Source organism: Mauremys mutica, chromosome 10 (genome assembly GCF_020497125.1).
Source record: "Mauremys mutica isolate MM-2020 ecotype Southern chromosome 10, ASM2049712v1, whole genome shotgun sequence".
Taxonomy (NCBI): Eukaryota; Metazoa; Chordata; order Testudines; family Geoemydidae; genus Mauremys; species Mauremys mutica.
The window spans coordinates 64,566,714-64,583,929 of record NC_059081.1 but is presented as its reverse complement, the minus strand read 5'-3'; the positions used below and the strand labels follow the sequence as shown (position 1 = coordinate 64,583,929).

Here is a 17,216-nt window from a genome sequence, read left to right as displayed (position 1 = left end):
TCTGGGACACATTTTCCAGGAAAAAGCAAATGCTGAGTAAATTACAACTAGAGTGGAATAATATGTCACTGCACACTTACCATTCTGAAGCTTGTCAGAAAAGAAAACGGACATGGTCTCTGTGTCATTTCTCAAAATACACTGAATTGGCTTCTGACTGACTCAGCTGTATACTGAGAAACCAAGCTCAGGAAATTATAATTTGAAAATAATTATTTTAATTACTTTAGCCCTTTTCTCTGTTCACAAATGATCTGTGAACAGGTTGGCACTGCTATGTATATGTTTTTTTATTCAAAATTACTTGTGTGAACAAATTTATGGCTTGGTTTCACACTGGGTCACACAGAATATTCACTATTTGTGCTTCATGATTGGTCAACTAAATCACATGCTGTTGTTTTTCTTTTCTCTATGTGGATAACTGAAATTTTATCTTCTAGGGCTGGCTAAAAAGTTTCCACTGAACTTTTGCTTGATGGAAAATTGGGGGTTTGTTTAAAGATCATTTTTCAGAAAGCGTCAGCTGTCCTTGAAACTTTTGGGAGTTTTTTGTTGGAAAACCAAAAAGCAAAAGGAAAATGTTTGTTTTTTCACCAAACTGCAAAAATTATTCAATTCTGCAGTTTGGGGTTTTTTCCATCAAAAAAAAAATCAAAAACATTTCCATCAGAGTCAAAATTTATCTGGAAACTCCCCCCCCCCCCATCCCCATTCCCATTCCCATTCCCCTGACGTTGAAATTTTCCAAGGGAACCCTTCCCCCCCATTTTCCAACCAGCTGTAATATCTATCTATTTCAGATCCCTCCTTTATACTCATCTGTGCCAGGGTATCTGCAAACCCAGCTGGCAATGACAAGGCTGCTCACTAATGCTCATGACTAATGCCTATTGTGCTAAAATATGCTTTTTTAAAATCGTATTGCAGCCTCTCTCCCGATGGTTTGTTTTTCCCCACCTATCATTTTCTGTTGTGACAAACCTGTAAGCTCTTTTTAATAAGTGTTAGAACTGTACTTTGCACAATGGGCCCTGAAATCGGATTGCAGATCTTGGGTGTTACGGTGATACAAATAATAAATGAGTCTTCACCATAAGAAGACAGGAGAGCTCCCTTTTTCTGAGTGCATTATACCTGCATGCATTTAGAATTGTTTCAGTGAATCTACCACACGAATAGCAAAAAGGGATTTTTTTTAAACAGCCATTTCCAGTACATATGCATTCTCAAACATTTATAGGTGCTACTATTCCTGGCAAACTTGCTTTCCATGCACATCTTTGCAAAGAAAAACTCACTCACCTGAATGTTTGTGAATAATGCCTCGATTCAGCAGCCCTTTCAGCTTAAAGTTAGACACGTGCTTAAGTGAATAGATGGATTTAAGTGCATGATTAAGTGCTTTACTGAACCGGGGCTTAAATGACTAGAAAGGATTGCAAACAACAGCAATATGATTCAGTGTGTTTGGTAAGGCCAATTGTTACTGATTATTTCTCAGTATATATATATATATATATATATATATATATCTATATATATATATATATATATATATATATATATATAAATTAAAAGTTTGGCAAAGAAAAATCTTTAGCCTCACATTTTATGCTCTTGTTACCTGTCCCCATTTTTCTCCCACCTACGTGATCTAGCTGTCCCCTTGCAAGACGCTGACCAACTGCCTCATCTTCTGCATACTACTGTAAATCACACTGCCAGAGGCAAGGCCAGGGAGAGCAAGTAGCACCTCTAGCCTGGCTGATTAGCACCAAGATCAGGCCAGCTGGCTGGTGGTACGGGGAAGAGAGAAAGGGTATTTTGGAAGGGCAGGTTGGCAAGATTTATTGCAAAAAAATAATTTTTGTTTCTGTTAGAACCATGAGAGAGGAGGACAGAGAAGAAGATATAGGAGATGCCCTCCCTGAGAATTCAGACTGCTATCCACATGGCTCTAGGCCTCTCCTCTCCTGATTTGATATGCGTTGCTTGAATATGTAGCCACCGTAGACTTAGAGCCAGCAGTGGCAATACACAGTGCAAACAAAGCACAGGAAATACGTGTTTCACCACATTTGGAATTCGGTTCTCAGCTACACCAAGTTTAAACCCGATGCAGAGAATGTGTGTGTCTGTGTGAGTGAGAGAATGTTGGAGGGGAAGGTAGCTCTAAGCCACCTTTCCTTTCCCCTGATCTTCGGCCAGCTATCTTACCTTAGAGCAGGCTCGCAGCTGCTCTAAGTTACCAAGTCTGCAGCCAGCTGTGCCTGTGGCAGAGTGCAATGAGCTTTCCCTTTGTACACCCCATGTGGAGCAGGTGATGGGGACACAGGGCTGCAGAGCTGACTTTGCGCTACCCAGTGATGACCCTGCCTCAAGAGCAATCTTCAGCTGCCCCTTTTGGGTCACTTTTCAACAGCTTTGCTATGAACAGTGTAAAGCTGCCAGAGTTGGGGCTGAGCTTTTATGCTGTAAACTAAAACACATATAAGTATGTTCCCTCTAGCTATGCATATGAAACACCCAACAAACATGTACCAGTCAGGATTCTGGTGATGCAAATCCCTAATTCACAAGCATTCACAGGGTGTTTTACTTGTGCAATTTAGGCACATGGAGAAGTGCAGAGACACGTTTTCTGACTCTTGAAAACGTGGTGCAATATGAGTTAGGAAGGAGACACCAACAGATAGTACCAACATGCCTGCTCATTAAGCTTATTGGGCAACAGTTATCTCTGGAGTAACCTTTGACAGTGGAGTTGCCCCATGGATGAATACAGAACATCTGGCTTTTAAAAAACTATTTTATCTCATTTATAATAAATAATAATAGCCTGTTGAGGAGAGCTGACTGCATGGCGCACAAAGAAAATTCACAGGTATTTTCACCAGCAAACATAGCTTGTGCTATTAATAGTGGCGTCATACCATTCATTTCCTATCAGCATTTTGGTGACTGGCACTTTCTGTGTGAAAACATTCACGGAATCACAAACGTTTCACTAATTTTAGCGCAGATATTTATTCATCTGACAGTTCATTTCAGAAGTGAGTGCATTCATTACCATTCATTACTCTCCTGCTGATGAAGTTTCAGTCATCCAATCAGGGAACAGAAGCAACACCATGTGACAGAGTTCAGTGGTCAAAAGGACATAGACTAGTCAAAGAGAACAGATCTCAACAATACAAAGGCTGAAATTCAAAGTCAAGCTATTTCCATAAGCTGCTTGCTGAACACTTATGAATAAAGTAACTTGGATCAGTTGGTCAATAATTCATAAACAGAAATAAGGGCTAAATTTACCAAATAATTTATTCTCCCCAAATAATTCCACCAGCTCTACTACTCAGTAACTTACATAAATCCACAGCTTTTGACTAAATGATCAGGTTAGCTGCAACAAGGGAAAGCAGATTAACTTCTGGTAATGTATTTGGAGCCTTCTCTTACCTTCATGGCCTTAACAGCCTGTGACCCAGAGTAATCAAATTCCCCCGCCTGACCAATCGACAGACCTCCAGATCCTAGGATGAGAACTTTGGAAACCTAAAAGTCAGCAATATAAAATGATTAGAATGATTTCACAAAGGGTGCAAAAGGATGGGAGTTAAACTGGGGTGAAAGGAGATTGTGCAATGTGGAATAGCCTTGAATCATGAAAAACTAGGTCGCAGAGAGAAGAAAAGCCAGCTTCAGAAAACGTGCAGCTGTCTGTCCAACTTTCCAAAAAAAGTTTTATTGAACCCATCTCATGCGCAGGTGGGTAAAGAAATGGAGGCGACTGATGTTTTACCCAAAATATACAGTAAACGTACTGATTGTTTAATTTATTTATAGACAGCCAGGCTTCACTTTGGCTTCCCACATCTCTGTGTTGTATTTTTTATTCAAAGACCAACTGCATTCTGAAGGCACAATTCACTGTGCAACTCGGCTCATGCTAAGAATTCCAAACTTATTTTCTAGCAACACAGCTTCAGCTTTATGCTGTCAACCAAATCTCATAGCTGGATATGATTGCATGAGGTGGCATGAAATATAGAGATCACCATAACAAGCATAGATTCTGCTCTGGAGAACATACAAAAACATATACACAAACCTCCATGTCTCAAAACTTCCTCGAAAGAGCAGAAAGTTAATAAAATAATGAGGGAGAGAGCAAAATCCAGTGGTTATAATGAGAATAAATGAAATCCTAATGTAGCTTTTGTAAGGGAGTCCTGTACTTCAGTTTCACAGGTAATTTTTCATGCTCTGCATTCTCTCCATCTGATTCAATACAAGTTACTGCTGGTGTATGATTGATAGCTAAAAATAAAGAACATTAATATACTGACCTCAAGCCTAGAAGCTACAGTTGTGGCCTTGGGCAGCACTGAGGCAACAGTTGTACCTTTTCCCTTCTTGATCAGCGAAATGAATGAATCGAATAGGAACTGGTAAAGGCAAACACATGTATTTTAGCACCCAACCAGGGCTAAATAAATACGAATGAAACACAGAAAAGCCAGGCCTGCCATGGGTCAATCCACTGCTGATGTAAGTCAGCTTAGCTCCATTGACTTCAGATGACTTTGACTTACACCAACCACGAATCTGGCCCCATATTTCTAATTTCCATAATGATCTTTGGCGTAATGCCGTAGTCAAGGAAGCAAGATGGTATCAGGGAAGAGACTAGGGAGAGAAAGCCTATAGAACCCATTCATTCATTCACACCTATACTTTACTTGTACATGGGTGATAGCACATGCAAGGGAAGAATGAATGTTAAAAGTTAGAAATCTGAATATTGTACTCTTAACCGGATCAGTGGAGCTAAGCAAATTTACACCAGTGTGGATCTGATATGGCACAGTGCAGCTTCAGGAGTGCACTAAATCTATCAGCATATGCAGTATACTACAGTATTCATGGACTGGACCAGCACAAGGGGTTACAAGGACAATTCTGGGGTGGTTTTCAGTTCTTTTCAATTCACGGATCACTCAGACAGGTAAGAAACTTTTTACCTAGAGGTTCACTTATAGATTTAATCAACAATATCAAATTACAATTAAAATCAAATCACTTTTAACTACTTCTGCTTCCTTTCCCAAGAAATACTCAATAATAGATTTATGTTCAGACATGCCCTCTCCTTGCAACACCGCCTGCTACTGCTGCTTTGGCATTCACTGAGACTACACAACCAGTTGCTATCGGAATTTGCATGAAGTCACAGACGGGGGATTAAAATTTCATTTCAGTGAGGAGAACAAGAGAGAGTGAGTGTGAATCCATTTATATAACTCTACAGTTACAAAATATGAAAGTGGAACTAAAATGTATTAGAAAGTTAATGAGGTTTGTTTAAAAAAAAGCATCTGGGTTTTTTTTTTAATAAAATAGAAAATTTTCTTTTACAACCATCTCAGATAAAAGGAGTATGGGTCCCATCCTGCAAAGATTTCAGCCCATGAGTAACTTTCTGCACGTGAGTAATCCCATCAGTGTGAACAAAGTCACTCAAGGACCCAAAGAACATGGGATTGATTTCTGCTACTTGTGTAAACAGAGTCACTCGAGAGCCTGACCCAAAGCCTATTGAAGGCAAGGGAAGTCTTTCAACTGATTTCAATTAGCTTTGAATCAGACCAAATGCAGGCAAGTCTATGTGGGACTGGGATCTTGGTTAGGGTCCTGACATTTCTGAAAACAGGCCCTAGGAATGTCACTGCATCAAGATTTTCAGGGCTCCTCCATTAGCTGCTCTATACTCTACATGCATGCCTTCAGCCACCCCCAAAGCAAACCTGAATCAATCCCTGTACAGTACCTCTGTGTCTGTTGGCCCCGGACTGGCCTCCGGGTTAAACTGTGCTGTGAAAATTGGTTTGGTCTCGTGCATAATTCCCTGTGGGATAAAAGAGATTGCCTTAGACAACATCCTGATAATGAGGGGAATAGAGGAAGGCTACTGCTTGCAATCCTGTAGGCACTGAAGGGCAAGGGACCGGTATGCATTTGGGGGCCTTTGAGTTGAAACTTGTTTCATTCCAGATCTTCACAGAGTGTTTTCTCCATTAAAGCATTGAGTCATTCACCTTTTACCGGCAATGCACTACCCATGTAACCTACTGGATTGTGCACTGCTGAATAGTGAATGCTTTGAACAGCGCTATTGATTGCCAAGCACTTACCAGAGAAGATATGCTAGTCTCCTTCCAGATGCAACACTGGAGCAGGTGGTGGAGGGGGGGTATACATCAGAACAGGCTGGGAGGAGGGGACACACAGCAGTAAAAGGTCACCCTGGAGAGAGCTGAAGTAGAATGACTGCTTCTACTGCTCTGATTTCATATCAGTGCTGCTGAAAACACTGGGCCAAATACATTCCTGCTCTAACTCCACCGACGTCGGTAGTTTCATTATTCTAGGGGTGGACATGGCACAGTGTCTTTAATTCAACATCAGGAGGCAAATTATGGATGCTGCAGCAGCGGGCACAGGTTGTGTCTTCCCAGGGCCACTGTCAGGAGATGACAAGTGGGAACACTCTGCCAGGCCAAGGAGAGCTGGACAGTTGCCTGAGCTGGGTTTTCGGCAGCTGCTGGCAGTTCCAAGCAAGCTGCAGCAGGAGGCACCAGACCTCTCCCATGAATGGCATGACACAGGCTGCAGCTTGGCCCTGGGACAACGAATGAGAGAGGCCTGAAGGAGTCATTGTTGCATCATGAGAAGGTGACCAGGTCAGGTGGAAGATGAGAAGCCCTGGACTCCAAGAGGATCCACTGCAGGCTCCACCTCCACTCCCCTGAGGAAGGGCCAAAGTAGGTCTCAGCGTAGGTGCACTGGGTAGGAGCAGGGATGAGTGATGTGGTTGAGAGAGGAGGGAGACAATGGGAGAGAGCATGGGATGGTGAGGGTGGGGTGTGGAGGCGAGAGATGGGCTGTTGGCCGGGGGCCTTCGTACAGCTACCATAAAGTGAAGAATTCACAATTAGTTAATTATTGTGCAAGCTATGCCCTACTTCTGGTCACAGAATACCATGAGCTGGCTACAGTTTCCCTTAATATATTAGTTATTTTTATTTATTCTACATATATCATTTCCAAATTTTTACTCCATGGCTTGATTATCAATATTTGGTATCTGCATTGGTTTGCTCAGCTGGGACTGGTCAGATCGGTCGCACAGTATCATTTCTCTTCCCTGAATAGGAAGAGAACACAACTTACATGTGTGGTTATCAAATTCAGTTTCTGTGAATATTTTCAGAATGTGGGATAACATAGTGTGGCTCTTCGTCCCCCTCTAGTGGCTACACCATGTATAGCCATTTATGAGTCTGCTACTACCTCCAGCATAACAGAGGTAGTAGCAGACTCTACCTGGTCCTTTAGCTCAAGCGACAGAGTCTCATGTGTTTTAGATGCAGAGGTTGTAAGTTCACCCCTCACAGATGACCCAGCCCGGGAAATCATTCTTGGTCATCTGACTCTGAATTTTGCTTTCCACAAACATTTTTGCCAGCCAACTGCTCCAATCTTCATATAAAGTGAACATAAAACAGGGTGTGTGAATGAGACTGTAGCGGGGTGACCACCCGCTCCAGCCTGGAAGGGGTTGGAAAAGCCCTGCAGAGGGCTGGGGCTGGGCAAGGTAAAACGCTGGCTGATTGGGGGAAGTGGCTGCAGCTGGGGCCACGCCCCAAACTGAGCAACAGGGCCTTATAAGAAGGCCAGGGAAGCCAGAAAGGTCAATCTCTCTCTGCCTGTAGAGGGAGAAGGGCCTGGCTGCAGGGAGCTAGTGACAGGGTGGAGTGGAGCAGGGCTGGGGAAAGGCTGGAGAGCTCCCAGGCTGCGGCCTAGCAGAAGGCAACAGGTACTGGGGGGTGCAGAGGGCAGCCCAGGGGTAGGCCAAGGCAGCAGGTCCAAACCCAACCTTGCCGGTGCTGAGTAGGCTGATACTGCAGTCTGCTCCAGGGTGCGGGGGCTAGATGAAGACTAGCAGTAGCCTGATACTGAGGTGAGGTGGGGATAGTGGGTGGGGGTTCCCTGGGGAGGGGAGACCCAAAGAGAAAGGGGTTACTGCCAGGGGGCAGCACCCCAGATAAAGGGGCACCGGGTCCTGGGAGGGACATGGGGGCCAAGAGGCAGCGGCTCACCGACCTGCAGAGGGCGCTCTGGAGCTGGAATGAGCTAATTCCTTGAACAGACCAGCAGGAGGCGCCGCAGGGGTGAGTCCACACATCTACAGAGACCAAAGCTAACTAATTTCAACATTGAAACAAACAGTGGTGGGGAATTTTTTCCCCCCCTATTTGTCCAGCTCTACTCAGAACCGTAGCCAACACCAGCTGGCAAACAAACTTCAGCTAAATGTATCTTCCAGAAAAGTATTTTGAATACACATCAGTAGAGTACAGCAGTTTCCAACCTGTCAAGTTTGATGTGGGGTGGGAGCAAAGAGCTAATACAAGGTGTCCACCCACGGGAATTTTTTTTCCAAACAGCTACTCTTGAGCAGCATTTCTATGAGTCTCAAGGATAACCCAGGCTTACAGAAAGCAGCCTTGGTTAGTGGATACGGCTGGGACTCAGGAGGCCTGGTTCCTATTTCTGTTTGTCCACAGACTCGCTGTGTGACCCAGGACAAGTCATTTCTCTCTGTGCCGCTGCTTCCCATCCCACCCTTTGTCTATCAAAGCTGTAAGCTCGTATGGGGCAGAGATTGTGTCTGAACAGCACACTGGGGCTCAGGTGAGGGTTCCGCCTCGAGGCGTCACTGTGATAAACAACAATATGGCAATGTGGGTTTAGCAGTCTTGAGAGCGGGTGATTTCCATTAAAGGCACGGAAATCATCCTAGGTGGGGGGAGTGCGGGGGAGGGAGGCATTTCTTACAAGAGCCGCTGAGAGCTGTTTGTTGTCAGCTCCTCTAGAGGTGGCAAGGGGTCACTGCGCTGATTCTGCTGCTTGCTTAGCTGACCAAGTGGTCACCCGGCAGTCACAGTAACCGATTCGGCTGACAAAGCAGTGCCACCAAATAAAGGTAATTATCAGATAATGAAACAGAGAGAAAATGTTTCTTAGGGAACAACTGGTCATGATGGATAACCCGCAATGCTGTTCCTGCAGATAAAGCAGGCTTGAGTGAGGCGTGTGAGTGAAATAAATGACCGTCTTCCCCGACTCGCCCATTGCCTGAGCAGGTATCTGGAGAGAGTGTGTTTACCTCATTTGTTTGATCATTGACATTCACAAAAAGAGGTTTCCAGCCAGCAGGAAGGGTGTTGCTGTCAAGTGCATAGCCATGGTTCTGGGCTGTAATGAAAGCTTGTCCGTTCGACAGGTTCATAACCGGCTGATTCTGACCTCTGAGAAAAGAGAGGGGGAAAGGACAGAGACAGAGAGGTTGGTGATGGAGGGAATCAAGGGCAAGAGGAGAATATCACAGTAATGCAAGGCAGTTAGCAAAAGCAAAGTGCTGACCATTCTAATTACGCACCTGCAGACTGACCAAAGTCACAGATATTTTATCTCCCCCACACAAATTAATTTAGAAGGTCTGGCTGGGGGAGGGTATTATGGCTACTCAATACCAGCTATTCGATTTCTATAGTCAGTATCACAACCACAGTGATAAAGAAATCAAATTCATACCGTGATATTCTTTAGCAGGATTGGACCAACTCATACGTTAGTTCTCAAACTTTTGTACTGGTGACCCCTTTCACATACCAAGCCTCTGAGTGTGACCCCCCCTTATCAATTAAAAACACTTTCTTATATATTTAATACCATTGTAAATGCTGGATGCAAAGTGGGGTGTGGGTTGGAGGCTGACAGCTCGTGACCCCCCATGTAATAACCTCGTGACCCCCTGAGGGGTCCTGACCCCTAGTTTGAGAACCCCTGAACTAATACAAACGCTTTCTAACCTGCCTTGAAATGAACCATTTATTTAGGGGAACAAGGTCAATTGCTGGAACAAATAAATAAAGTTCCTGCTCTCCAGGTTCTGATGGAGTCATATCAGTGTGCAGGCTAAGAGAGAGACCTGCTGAGAAGTATGGTGGAGATAGTGCATGGAAGACAGTATCTGAAGGAGCATCATTATTTATAACAAGCCAAATGTATCTGTCAATGGTAAAATCTCATCATCCATCTAGGGTCAGATTTGTAATCTGAGCACTACACTGAGGAGAAATATCCCATTGCAGCTGCAATCAACTTCCAGCAGGAGCAGCAATGGAGGATGTACCAATGTTATCTTTGAAGGTGGTCATACCTGCTCCAGCTCTGATCTCTAGGGCACATAATGCCCAGTGTAAAAGTGCCACGGTTGGGCCGCTGTATGTAAATTCACGGTTTCTCCTAGTGAGTTATTTAGCAGGGAGGATTAAAGCAGTGTCCTTTGGACCTGAGCTACAAAGATGGAAGGGGATCTGGTGGCGATGTTAATTAGTGGCCAGCAGTGGGCATAGTGCACAAATGAACACTGCTGGCTGCTCGCCGTGCTTGACCCAAGGAGAAGGATGTGCATTCTGCATCCATGGTGTTCACTCTACCCCTTAGGTCATGTTGTGACGTGACCTATGGGAAGAGGGAGAGATATGCAGCAGCATGTGCTGGTCCCCAACTCATCTGGCATCCTGGGCATTGGAGAGGGGGAGGCAAAATGTTGATGTATTGGGCTCTTTGAAGTCCCGAGGGCATGTGTTCAGATTCTGTAAAGCACCAGCATCATCATACCTGTTGGCCATGGGCATCTTGTTGGATGTAGCTCCAGCTGCTATTCCAGTTATCAGATTCCCCATGCTGACTCCAAACAATGGCTCCTTGCGATCGCTCTTCAAGACCTAGGTGGAAATAATTTTCATTAACCCGACTGTGAGATCCATGGGAACAGTGAATCTCCAAATTCAGCAATAACGCAAACTAGTGCATATTCTTTATGCATTTAAATGCAATGTTTTCAATTAGTATTTAATTTGTCTTGACAGCTTCCATACAAAAATGAGCTAGTCCCTTTGCTGCCAGGGTAGTGTTTCTTATACACTGCTAATGGCCAGGAAGAAATTCAGGGTGCCCAGCACACATGCACAGCTAGGGGCCAATGCTCCGTCCACCATCACATCCCTCCTCCGGGTGTTTCGAGGTCACGCCATACAGTGGAACTGGTGTGGTTCTGCTGGACAAGATCTAGGGAGGCCACTCAGTGAGTGTCTTTGTTCGGTGCACAGCACGGCCCACAGAAGTGTCCTGTGGGGTGGGGTGGGGCTGATGGGAGAACAAGTTGAACTCATTGCAATATGTGGGGGTCAGGAAGGAACTTCCCCCTGGTCAAAGTGGTAGTGACCTTGGAGGTTTCTTGCCTTCATTTGCAGCATGTGGTGTGGGCCACTTGCCAAGAGTACGTGGGTATTTCTGACTTAATCATTTCCCTGACATTATGGGGGCCTAGGGCAGTGGCGCACTTTGATTCCTCCTATTCTCTGCCTGTGGCGCAAAACAGTCTACTCTCCTGTAGGCTGTCCTACCATGGTCTAATTCCAGTTGTTGGGTTTAGTGCGGGGTTGTGGGACGCTGTTGGTGGCCTGTGACATACATGAGGTCAAACTAGATGATCTGGTGGTCCCTTCTAACCTTACACTCTATAACTCTCTGACTACGGGTGGTGGATGCATGACTCTGCAGATCTGCTGAGATTGCTCCCTGAGAAGCAAGGGCACGTGCCCCCAGAAGCAACCACAGTCTCAGGGCAGGGGAAGCCACAGCCAAGCAGAAGCTCTGCGGCCTCTCTACAGCCTGTGCAGGTGTGATCCCTTCTCTCCTTGGCTCCAAAGGAAAACCCCAGTGCCAGAGCCATGACTCAGGCTGCTTTCCAGGGCTGGGCCATAGGGAATGAGCAGCGGCATCGCACATCACTGGAACTGAGAAGCACCAGCCATGTGTAAGTTACATAATTTAGAAGAGACGGGCATATTTCCCAGGACAACCATACTGCTCCATAACGTGCACGTTTGCCTTGCTTGTCTTCAACACAGATCTGCACTGACTCATTAGCCTGTGCTGCGAGACACCACCAGTATGACGGTGATATTAACAGTGATTCTTCTTCAGCGCCCATCACTGTGCTAAAGGCTTTACAACCTTATGAGTAGGCAGATCCTTGTCCCAGAGCTAACAGTCTAACTAGACACAAGACAGGGATATATACTACTAGCAAAATGACCGAAGTGAACTTGGGCACACGACTCGTTAGCTCCATGCTCATTCAGTTTTCAAATACATGATCAGATCAGAAAAGACTGAGTCCGCTTAAAGGAACCATCAGGTCATCACTGGCAAGTTACCCCAGTGCACACGCTGTACCTTCTTAAGATTCTGAATCAGCTCCTGGGCCTGCATTGGATCTCCAGGGCCGCCGGAAAGAAAAAGCCCATCATACTCCATCCTGGTGAAATCATGATTCCATGGGACCAAATGCACCTCCACGCCTCGCTGGCAGAGAAGCAAAAGAGGAAGGAGGAAAATGCTTTAAGTCAACTTAGCCTCTTCAGGGTGAGTTCATTCTAACTGCTTCCTTATGTCCCAGCAGACATATTCTACCAAAACCAGCCCTGAATGCCAATATGTAGACTCTCCTTGGTAAATCTCTATTTTAGGGATGTATTTAACAATGTAACAAGCCTGTGACCACCTAGGACTTCATAGTTGTCACTGAGCTGTTCACCATGACATTAAAGTCTTCACAGTGACAGCACAAATAGCCTGTGAAACCTATTAACCTAAAAGCACAGGGTCCTAGCTCTTTACTGAAAGGAGGCAGGTTAGACCCTGATTCAGTAGAGATAGGCTTGGCAAAATTCAGTTTTGTAATCATTTTGATGGATAATATAGATGTTTCTTTTTAAGCATTTTTTTATTTTTATCAATTTAAAGTTTCACATTTGTAGGAATTATGTGAGGTTCAGGAAATGGAGAGGAATCAGACAATTATTTAATGATGGTAGCTGCTGAAATTCAAAAGGATAATGTTTTGTAACCATTAAAACACAAATAGTCAACATCACATGTCAACACAGACAAAATAAATATCCTTAAAACCAAACCCTAATAAGTTCTCAAGCTGCATTTCTCTTTCTTTGCCTAGCTGGAAATGTCGATTGTTATCTCCGGAAATCTTTTTTGTCAGTTTGCGTACGTATGGTGAAATAGACATTTACTGATAAAAAGCTAATCCTTGCAAGCCTAAGTAAGTAACTTGGGCACAGATGCTCAAAGGTATTTAGGTGCCTAACTCCCACTGAAGTCTTGTTAAGGATCTGGTCCTTAGGCACAGGCTTCACTTTACATCTGTGAATAGTCCCATTGACTTTTCTTGGTTCCCAGATGACAGACCGACACTGGAGCTTCAAGTGAAGCACATGTTTAGTGTTTTGCTGAATTGTGATCAGAGTTACTTGCCCAAGGCTACCCAGCGTGCAAGTGGCAATACCAGGAATAAAACCCAGGAGTCTTGTTGTTAGGGTGACCAGACAGCAAGTGTGAAAAATCGGGACGGGGGTGAGGGGTAACAGTAGCCTATATAAGAAAAAGACCCAAAAATCCAGACTGTCCCTATAAAATCGGAACACCTGGTCACCCTACTTGTCCTACAGTTTTCTGCTTTAACTGCTCAGCCACACTCCTTCCATTAATACTAGTTCAAGGGACTCCTCTTCAACCACACATCGGTTGTGCATGTCATCCAGAGAAAACAGTGCAGGGATCTGTTACAATTCGATCTTGGATTTGTGCTGCTTAGGCAACTGCAGATGGCTTTTGCTGGGCTGACTTTCCCTAGTGCCACACTGCTAAACCCTTTTCCATTGGAAATGCTCCCTCCTTCTCTCCTTAGCTTCACCGATCTCTTGCTACACCCTCTGTGAAGTTCAAACGGTTTCCTTCGGCCCAATCATTTAAAATGGGGGAAACAGTCATGAGACTATCAAATATTAGGAGCGAACTGTAACCCAAAATGGCTGCATGATGCAACGCAAAGCATGCTTTCTGTTACGGCCTTAATGTTTGCATTAGCAGAGAATAATTTTGGACATCAGGAACCCCAGTTCCTTCAGAGAATGGAAGGCCACCATCTTAGTGCCTTCTGCTGAGAAACAAGACAAAGGGCTAGTATGGCATAAAGGCTGATATCTCAATTATGAGAGAGCCTTCCACGAAAAAAAGCACTAGTGCCGAGTTTCCTGCTTTAAATCATTTTTTGCAATGCAGAGCTGATTCTTCCTTGGTTGCTATTAGGCAGGTAGTGACATATCCCTTGCAGTCTCTTCAGCGCACACGTGAGTCCCTCAGTGAAACCATCTCAGTCTCCTGCCAATAGATCTTCTCATGGAGTTCACACACAGTGGCTGCCTTGTGCCTATTCTTCACCATCAGGTTAGCTTTAGGGACCACCTATAAAGTTCAAAGCATGACTCGCCCCATTGGGAATCATCTAACAAGGGTTGCACTTATAATGAAATGAAAACATTCAGGTGGGTGAGAGGGATCCCTACCAATTTTTCGAATAGAAGGTTCAGTAAGACTGAGGAGCATGCTCCCTGGAACAGATACAGCTAAACTATCAGCCTGTCTTGTACTAAAGCAATGCTGCAAAAGAAGCTCCCTGGAGGAGAAAAGATACAGAACACTGACTTACCTTTACTAGCAAACGGATAGCGTTGTTCTTTAACCCACAGTCCACAGCTACAACTTTAATTGGATTCCCTTTGCCATACACCTTGACTTCCTATTGACAGGGTTAGAAAAAAGAGAGACCATTACCGTAAGTGACAAACCACAAGCCATAAATGCAGCGAGGGTGTTTTGCACACAGATTGGTAGCAGATTGATTGTTCGCTGCCAGGAAGTGACTGGCACTTACCAGTCAATTTACAAGGAAATCTCAGGAAGTACCACAGAGGTTAATTTTTTTTTACAAAAGGCAAAAACAAGTGTAACGCTTTTTCATATTCTGTTCGTTACAGTCATAACAATGATCCCTAAGAAACTGGCTGTCTCCATAGTTAATGACTAGCTTTTCTGTGTTTTGCCTCATTAACGGAAAGTAGCAACTGAATTCTCAAGAGCTGTGGCTTAGATGTAGCACCACAGAGAGACAGTGATAGATACCTTGGGCCAGGTCCTCAGCTGGTGTGAACTGGAGTCACTCCACTGACTTTAATAAACCAAGGCCAATTTACACCTGCTCAGGATCTGGCCCATTATGCTTTCAATGTCTCTTTGATTCTCCACTTGCAATAAGGCTGGGATGTACGAGAATGAATCTCTATATGTTACATGTACACAATACAGAATCACCACAATATCAGTACAATTTGCCATACCAGTACAGACCAATAGCCCATCTAGAATGTCATTGAGAGTGACCCATGTTTATACGATGTGGATGGTTTTATGTATTTTCCAATGCCTTCCCTGCAAGACACGTTCCCATCTGCTGTCATTTTGCCCCTTTCTTCACATTATTCTAATGTAGCGTGTTGTTTTGATAAGCTAGTGGATTCCATAATGTAGGCAATAGCTTGTCCTTCTCTATGGCGGTTCTGCTCATAAGCATGGTGTGTGACTGATTGCTACGTTGGAAGAAGGAATTCCCCTAATGGAGTGACCGTTATAGGATAGTAAGACGGGTAGGGATTAGCCTTCCTCTACAGCACTGAACAGAGATAATCTATTGGGATGTTTCTATTGATTTATATATCATGCCATCTGATGGGAACATACCCCACAATCCATTTCCTGAGTCTGCAGAGCATTGGTGTATCTAGGTCCTCCCCATCTTCTTCTAAGTTTCTAATACTATTTGTCATGCCTGTGTTCTGATTTGCAAAGGGGTTATCTGTCTGTCACAATCTTTGGTACATTATCTTATAATAAAAGAGTGGTTTAATTTAACTTAGTAAACTGCAGAACCATATTTATGCAATGCAATTTTGGTTTTGGTTTTTACAGCTCTTCTACCTATACAGACATTGCTGTATATGCTTGTTCGAACAAGTTAATAACGTAGGTTGAGATTTTTGAAAGTCCCGAAGGTTGTTAGATACCAAACTCATATTGAAAGTCAATGAGCACTGGGTGCCAAACTCCCTTAAGCGCTTTTGAAAAATCTCAACCACATTTTTAAATAGTCTTCCAGAGGGCTTTTGGCTCCTTGCAGCTCACATATACAGGGATCTATGCAACATTCATGATGTAAACGCTTCACTGGTGGTCACTTTCTTTGGTCGTTCTAATCCTCATACAATTAATTACAGAGCAAAGCTGCCTTGAGTTATTTGGACTAGAAAAGGGCCTGAACAAAAAGCTCTCATCTGAGCTAAATCTTGCAGAAATTCAGATCCAGATTTGAAATTTGTCATTCAGAACAATCTGTGATACAGGTCGCTAATAAAACCCCAAATCCGTAGTTCTTGAAGTTGGATTCATGGCTTGCAGGTACCATAACCATGCAGCATTAATGATTTTACTGTGTCCAATTGATTAGATTCTTGTGGACATAAATGACTTTACCTTCTCAAATGGTTAAACAGCTCTTCTGCTCTGGGCATCTGAATATAACACACTCAAATTAGCAGCATAATAATCTCTACAGAAACTCCCTGCAAAAGGCAGCCAAAGTCTACAAGGCTGGCATATATAAAAACCTTCAGTAAACAGAGCCTATCTCACTAGCATAAAAAGAAAAAAAATCACTTCTAATGTGCCACTGATAAGAAAACTTCTGGTCTTACTGCATCCTGATTTACATGAAAATAGCAGTTTGCTAGCAAATAGATTATCATGTCCAGTAATTACCACCATTGAAGAGTTTAGCTAATTGTCAGCTTTATTTGTGAAGTTGCTTTTTAAGCCTATAAAATGAAGTTATAAACATAATGAGACCACAGAAGCTCTGTTAATCTTTTTATATCTCTTTTATGGATGGTATTTCTAGTATCTTTATAGTAATTCTGCCATTACCAAGAGCGTCAAGAGGAGGAAATAACAGAGAGGGGTTTTATTATAATGTTTTGATCAGCTGATGGCAAATGCACATTCGCATGTACGGAACAGTCAAGTTTCATTCCAAAAATATACAGTGTAGTTGGAGGAAAAGTGTACAGTGCCTGATCTGAGGGACTCAGCGATTTCGTGAGATTCCC

General features: G+C 43.8%; 1 protein-coding gene across 1 annotated transcript in view; it reads right to left on the bottom strand.

Moving 5' to 3' along the window:
• Positions 1–17,216, bottom strand: part of CPS1 (carbamoyl-phosphate synthase 1) — a 128,850-nt gene that overhangs the window by 78,614 nt on the left and 33,020 nt on the right. Inside the window, exons 7-13 of the mRNA XM_045031898.1 lie at positions 14,708–14,797; positions 12,379–12,507; positions 10,756–10,862; positions 9,236–9,377; positions 5,834–5,911; positions 4,353–4,451; positions 3,463–3,558 (exon numbers count right to left, since the gene is read on the bottom strand). Of these exons, the coding sequence (XP_044887833.1) occupies positions 3,463–3,558; positions 4,353–4,451; positions 5,834–5,911; positions 9,236–9,377; positions 10,756–10,862; positions 12,379–12,507; positions 14,708–14,797 (741 nt within the window). The remainder of the gene's footprint in view (positions 1–3,462; positions 3,559–4,352; positions 4,452–5,833; positions 5,912–9,235; positions 9,378–10,755; positions 10,863–12,378; positions 12,508–14,707; positions 14,798–17,216) is intronic.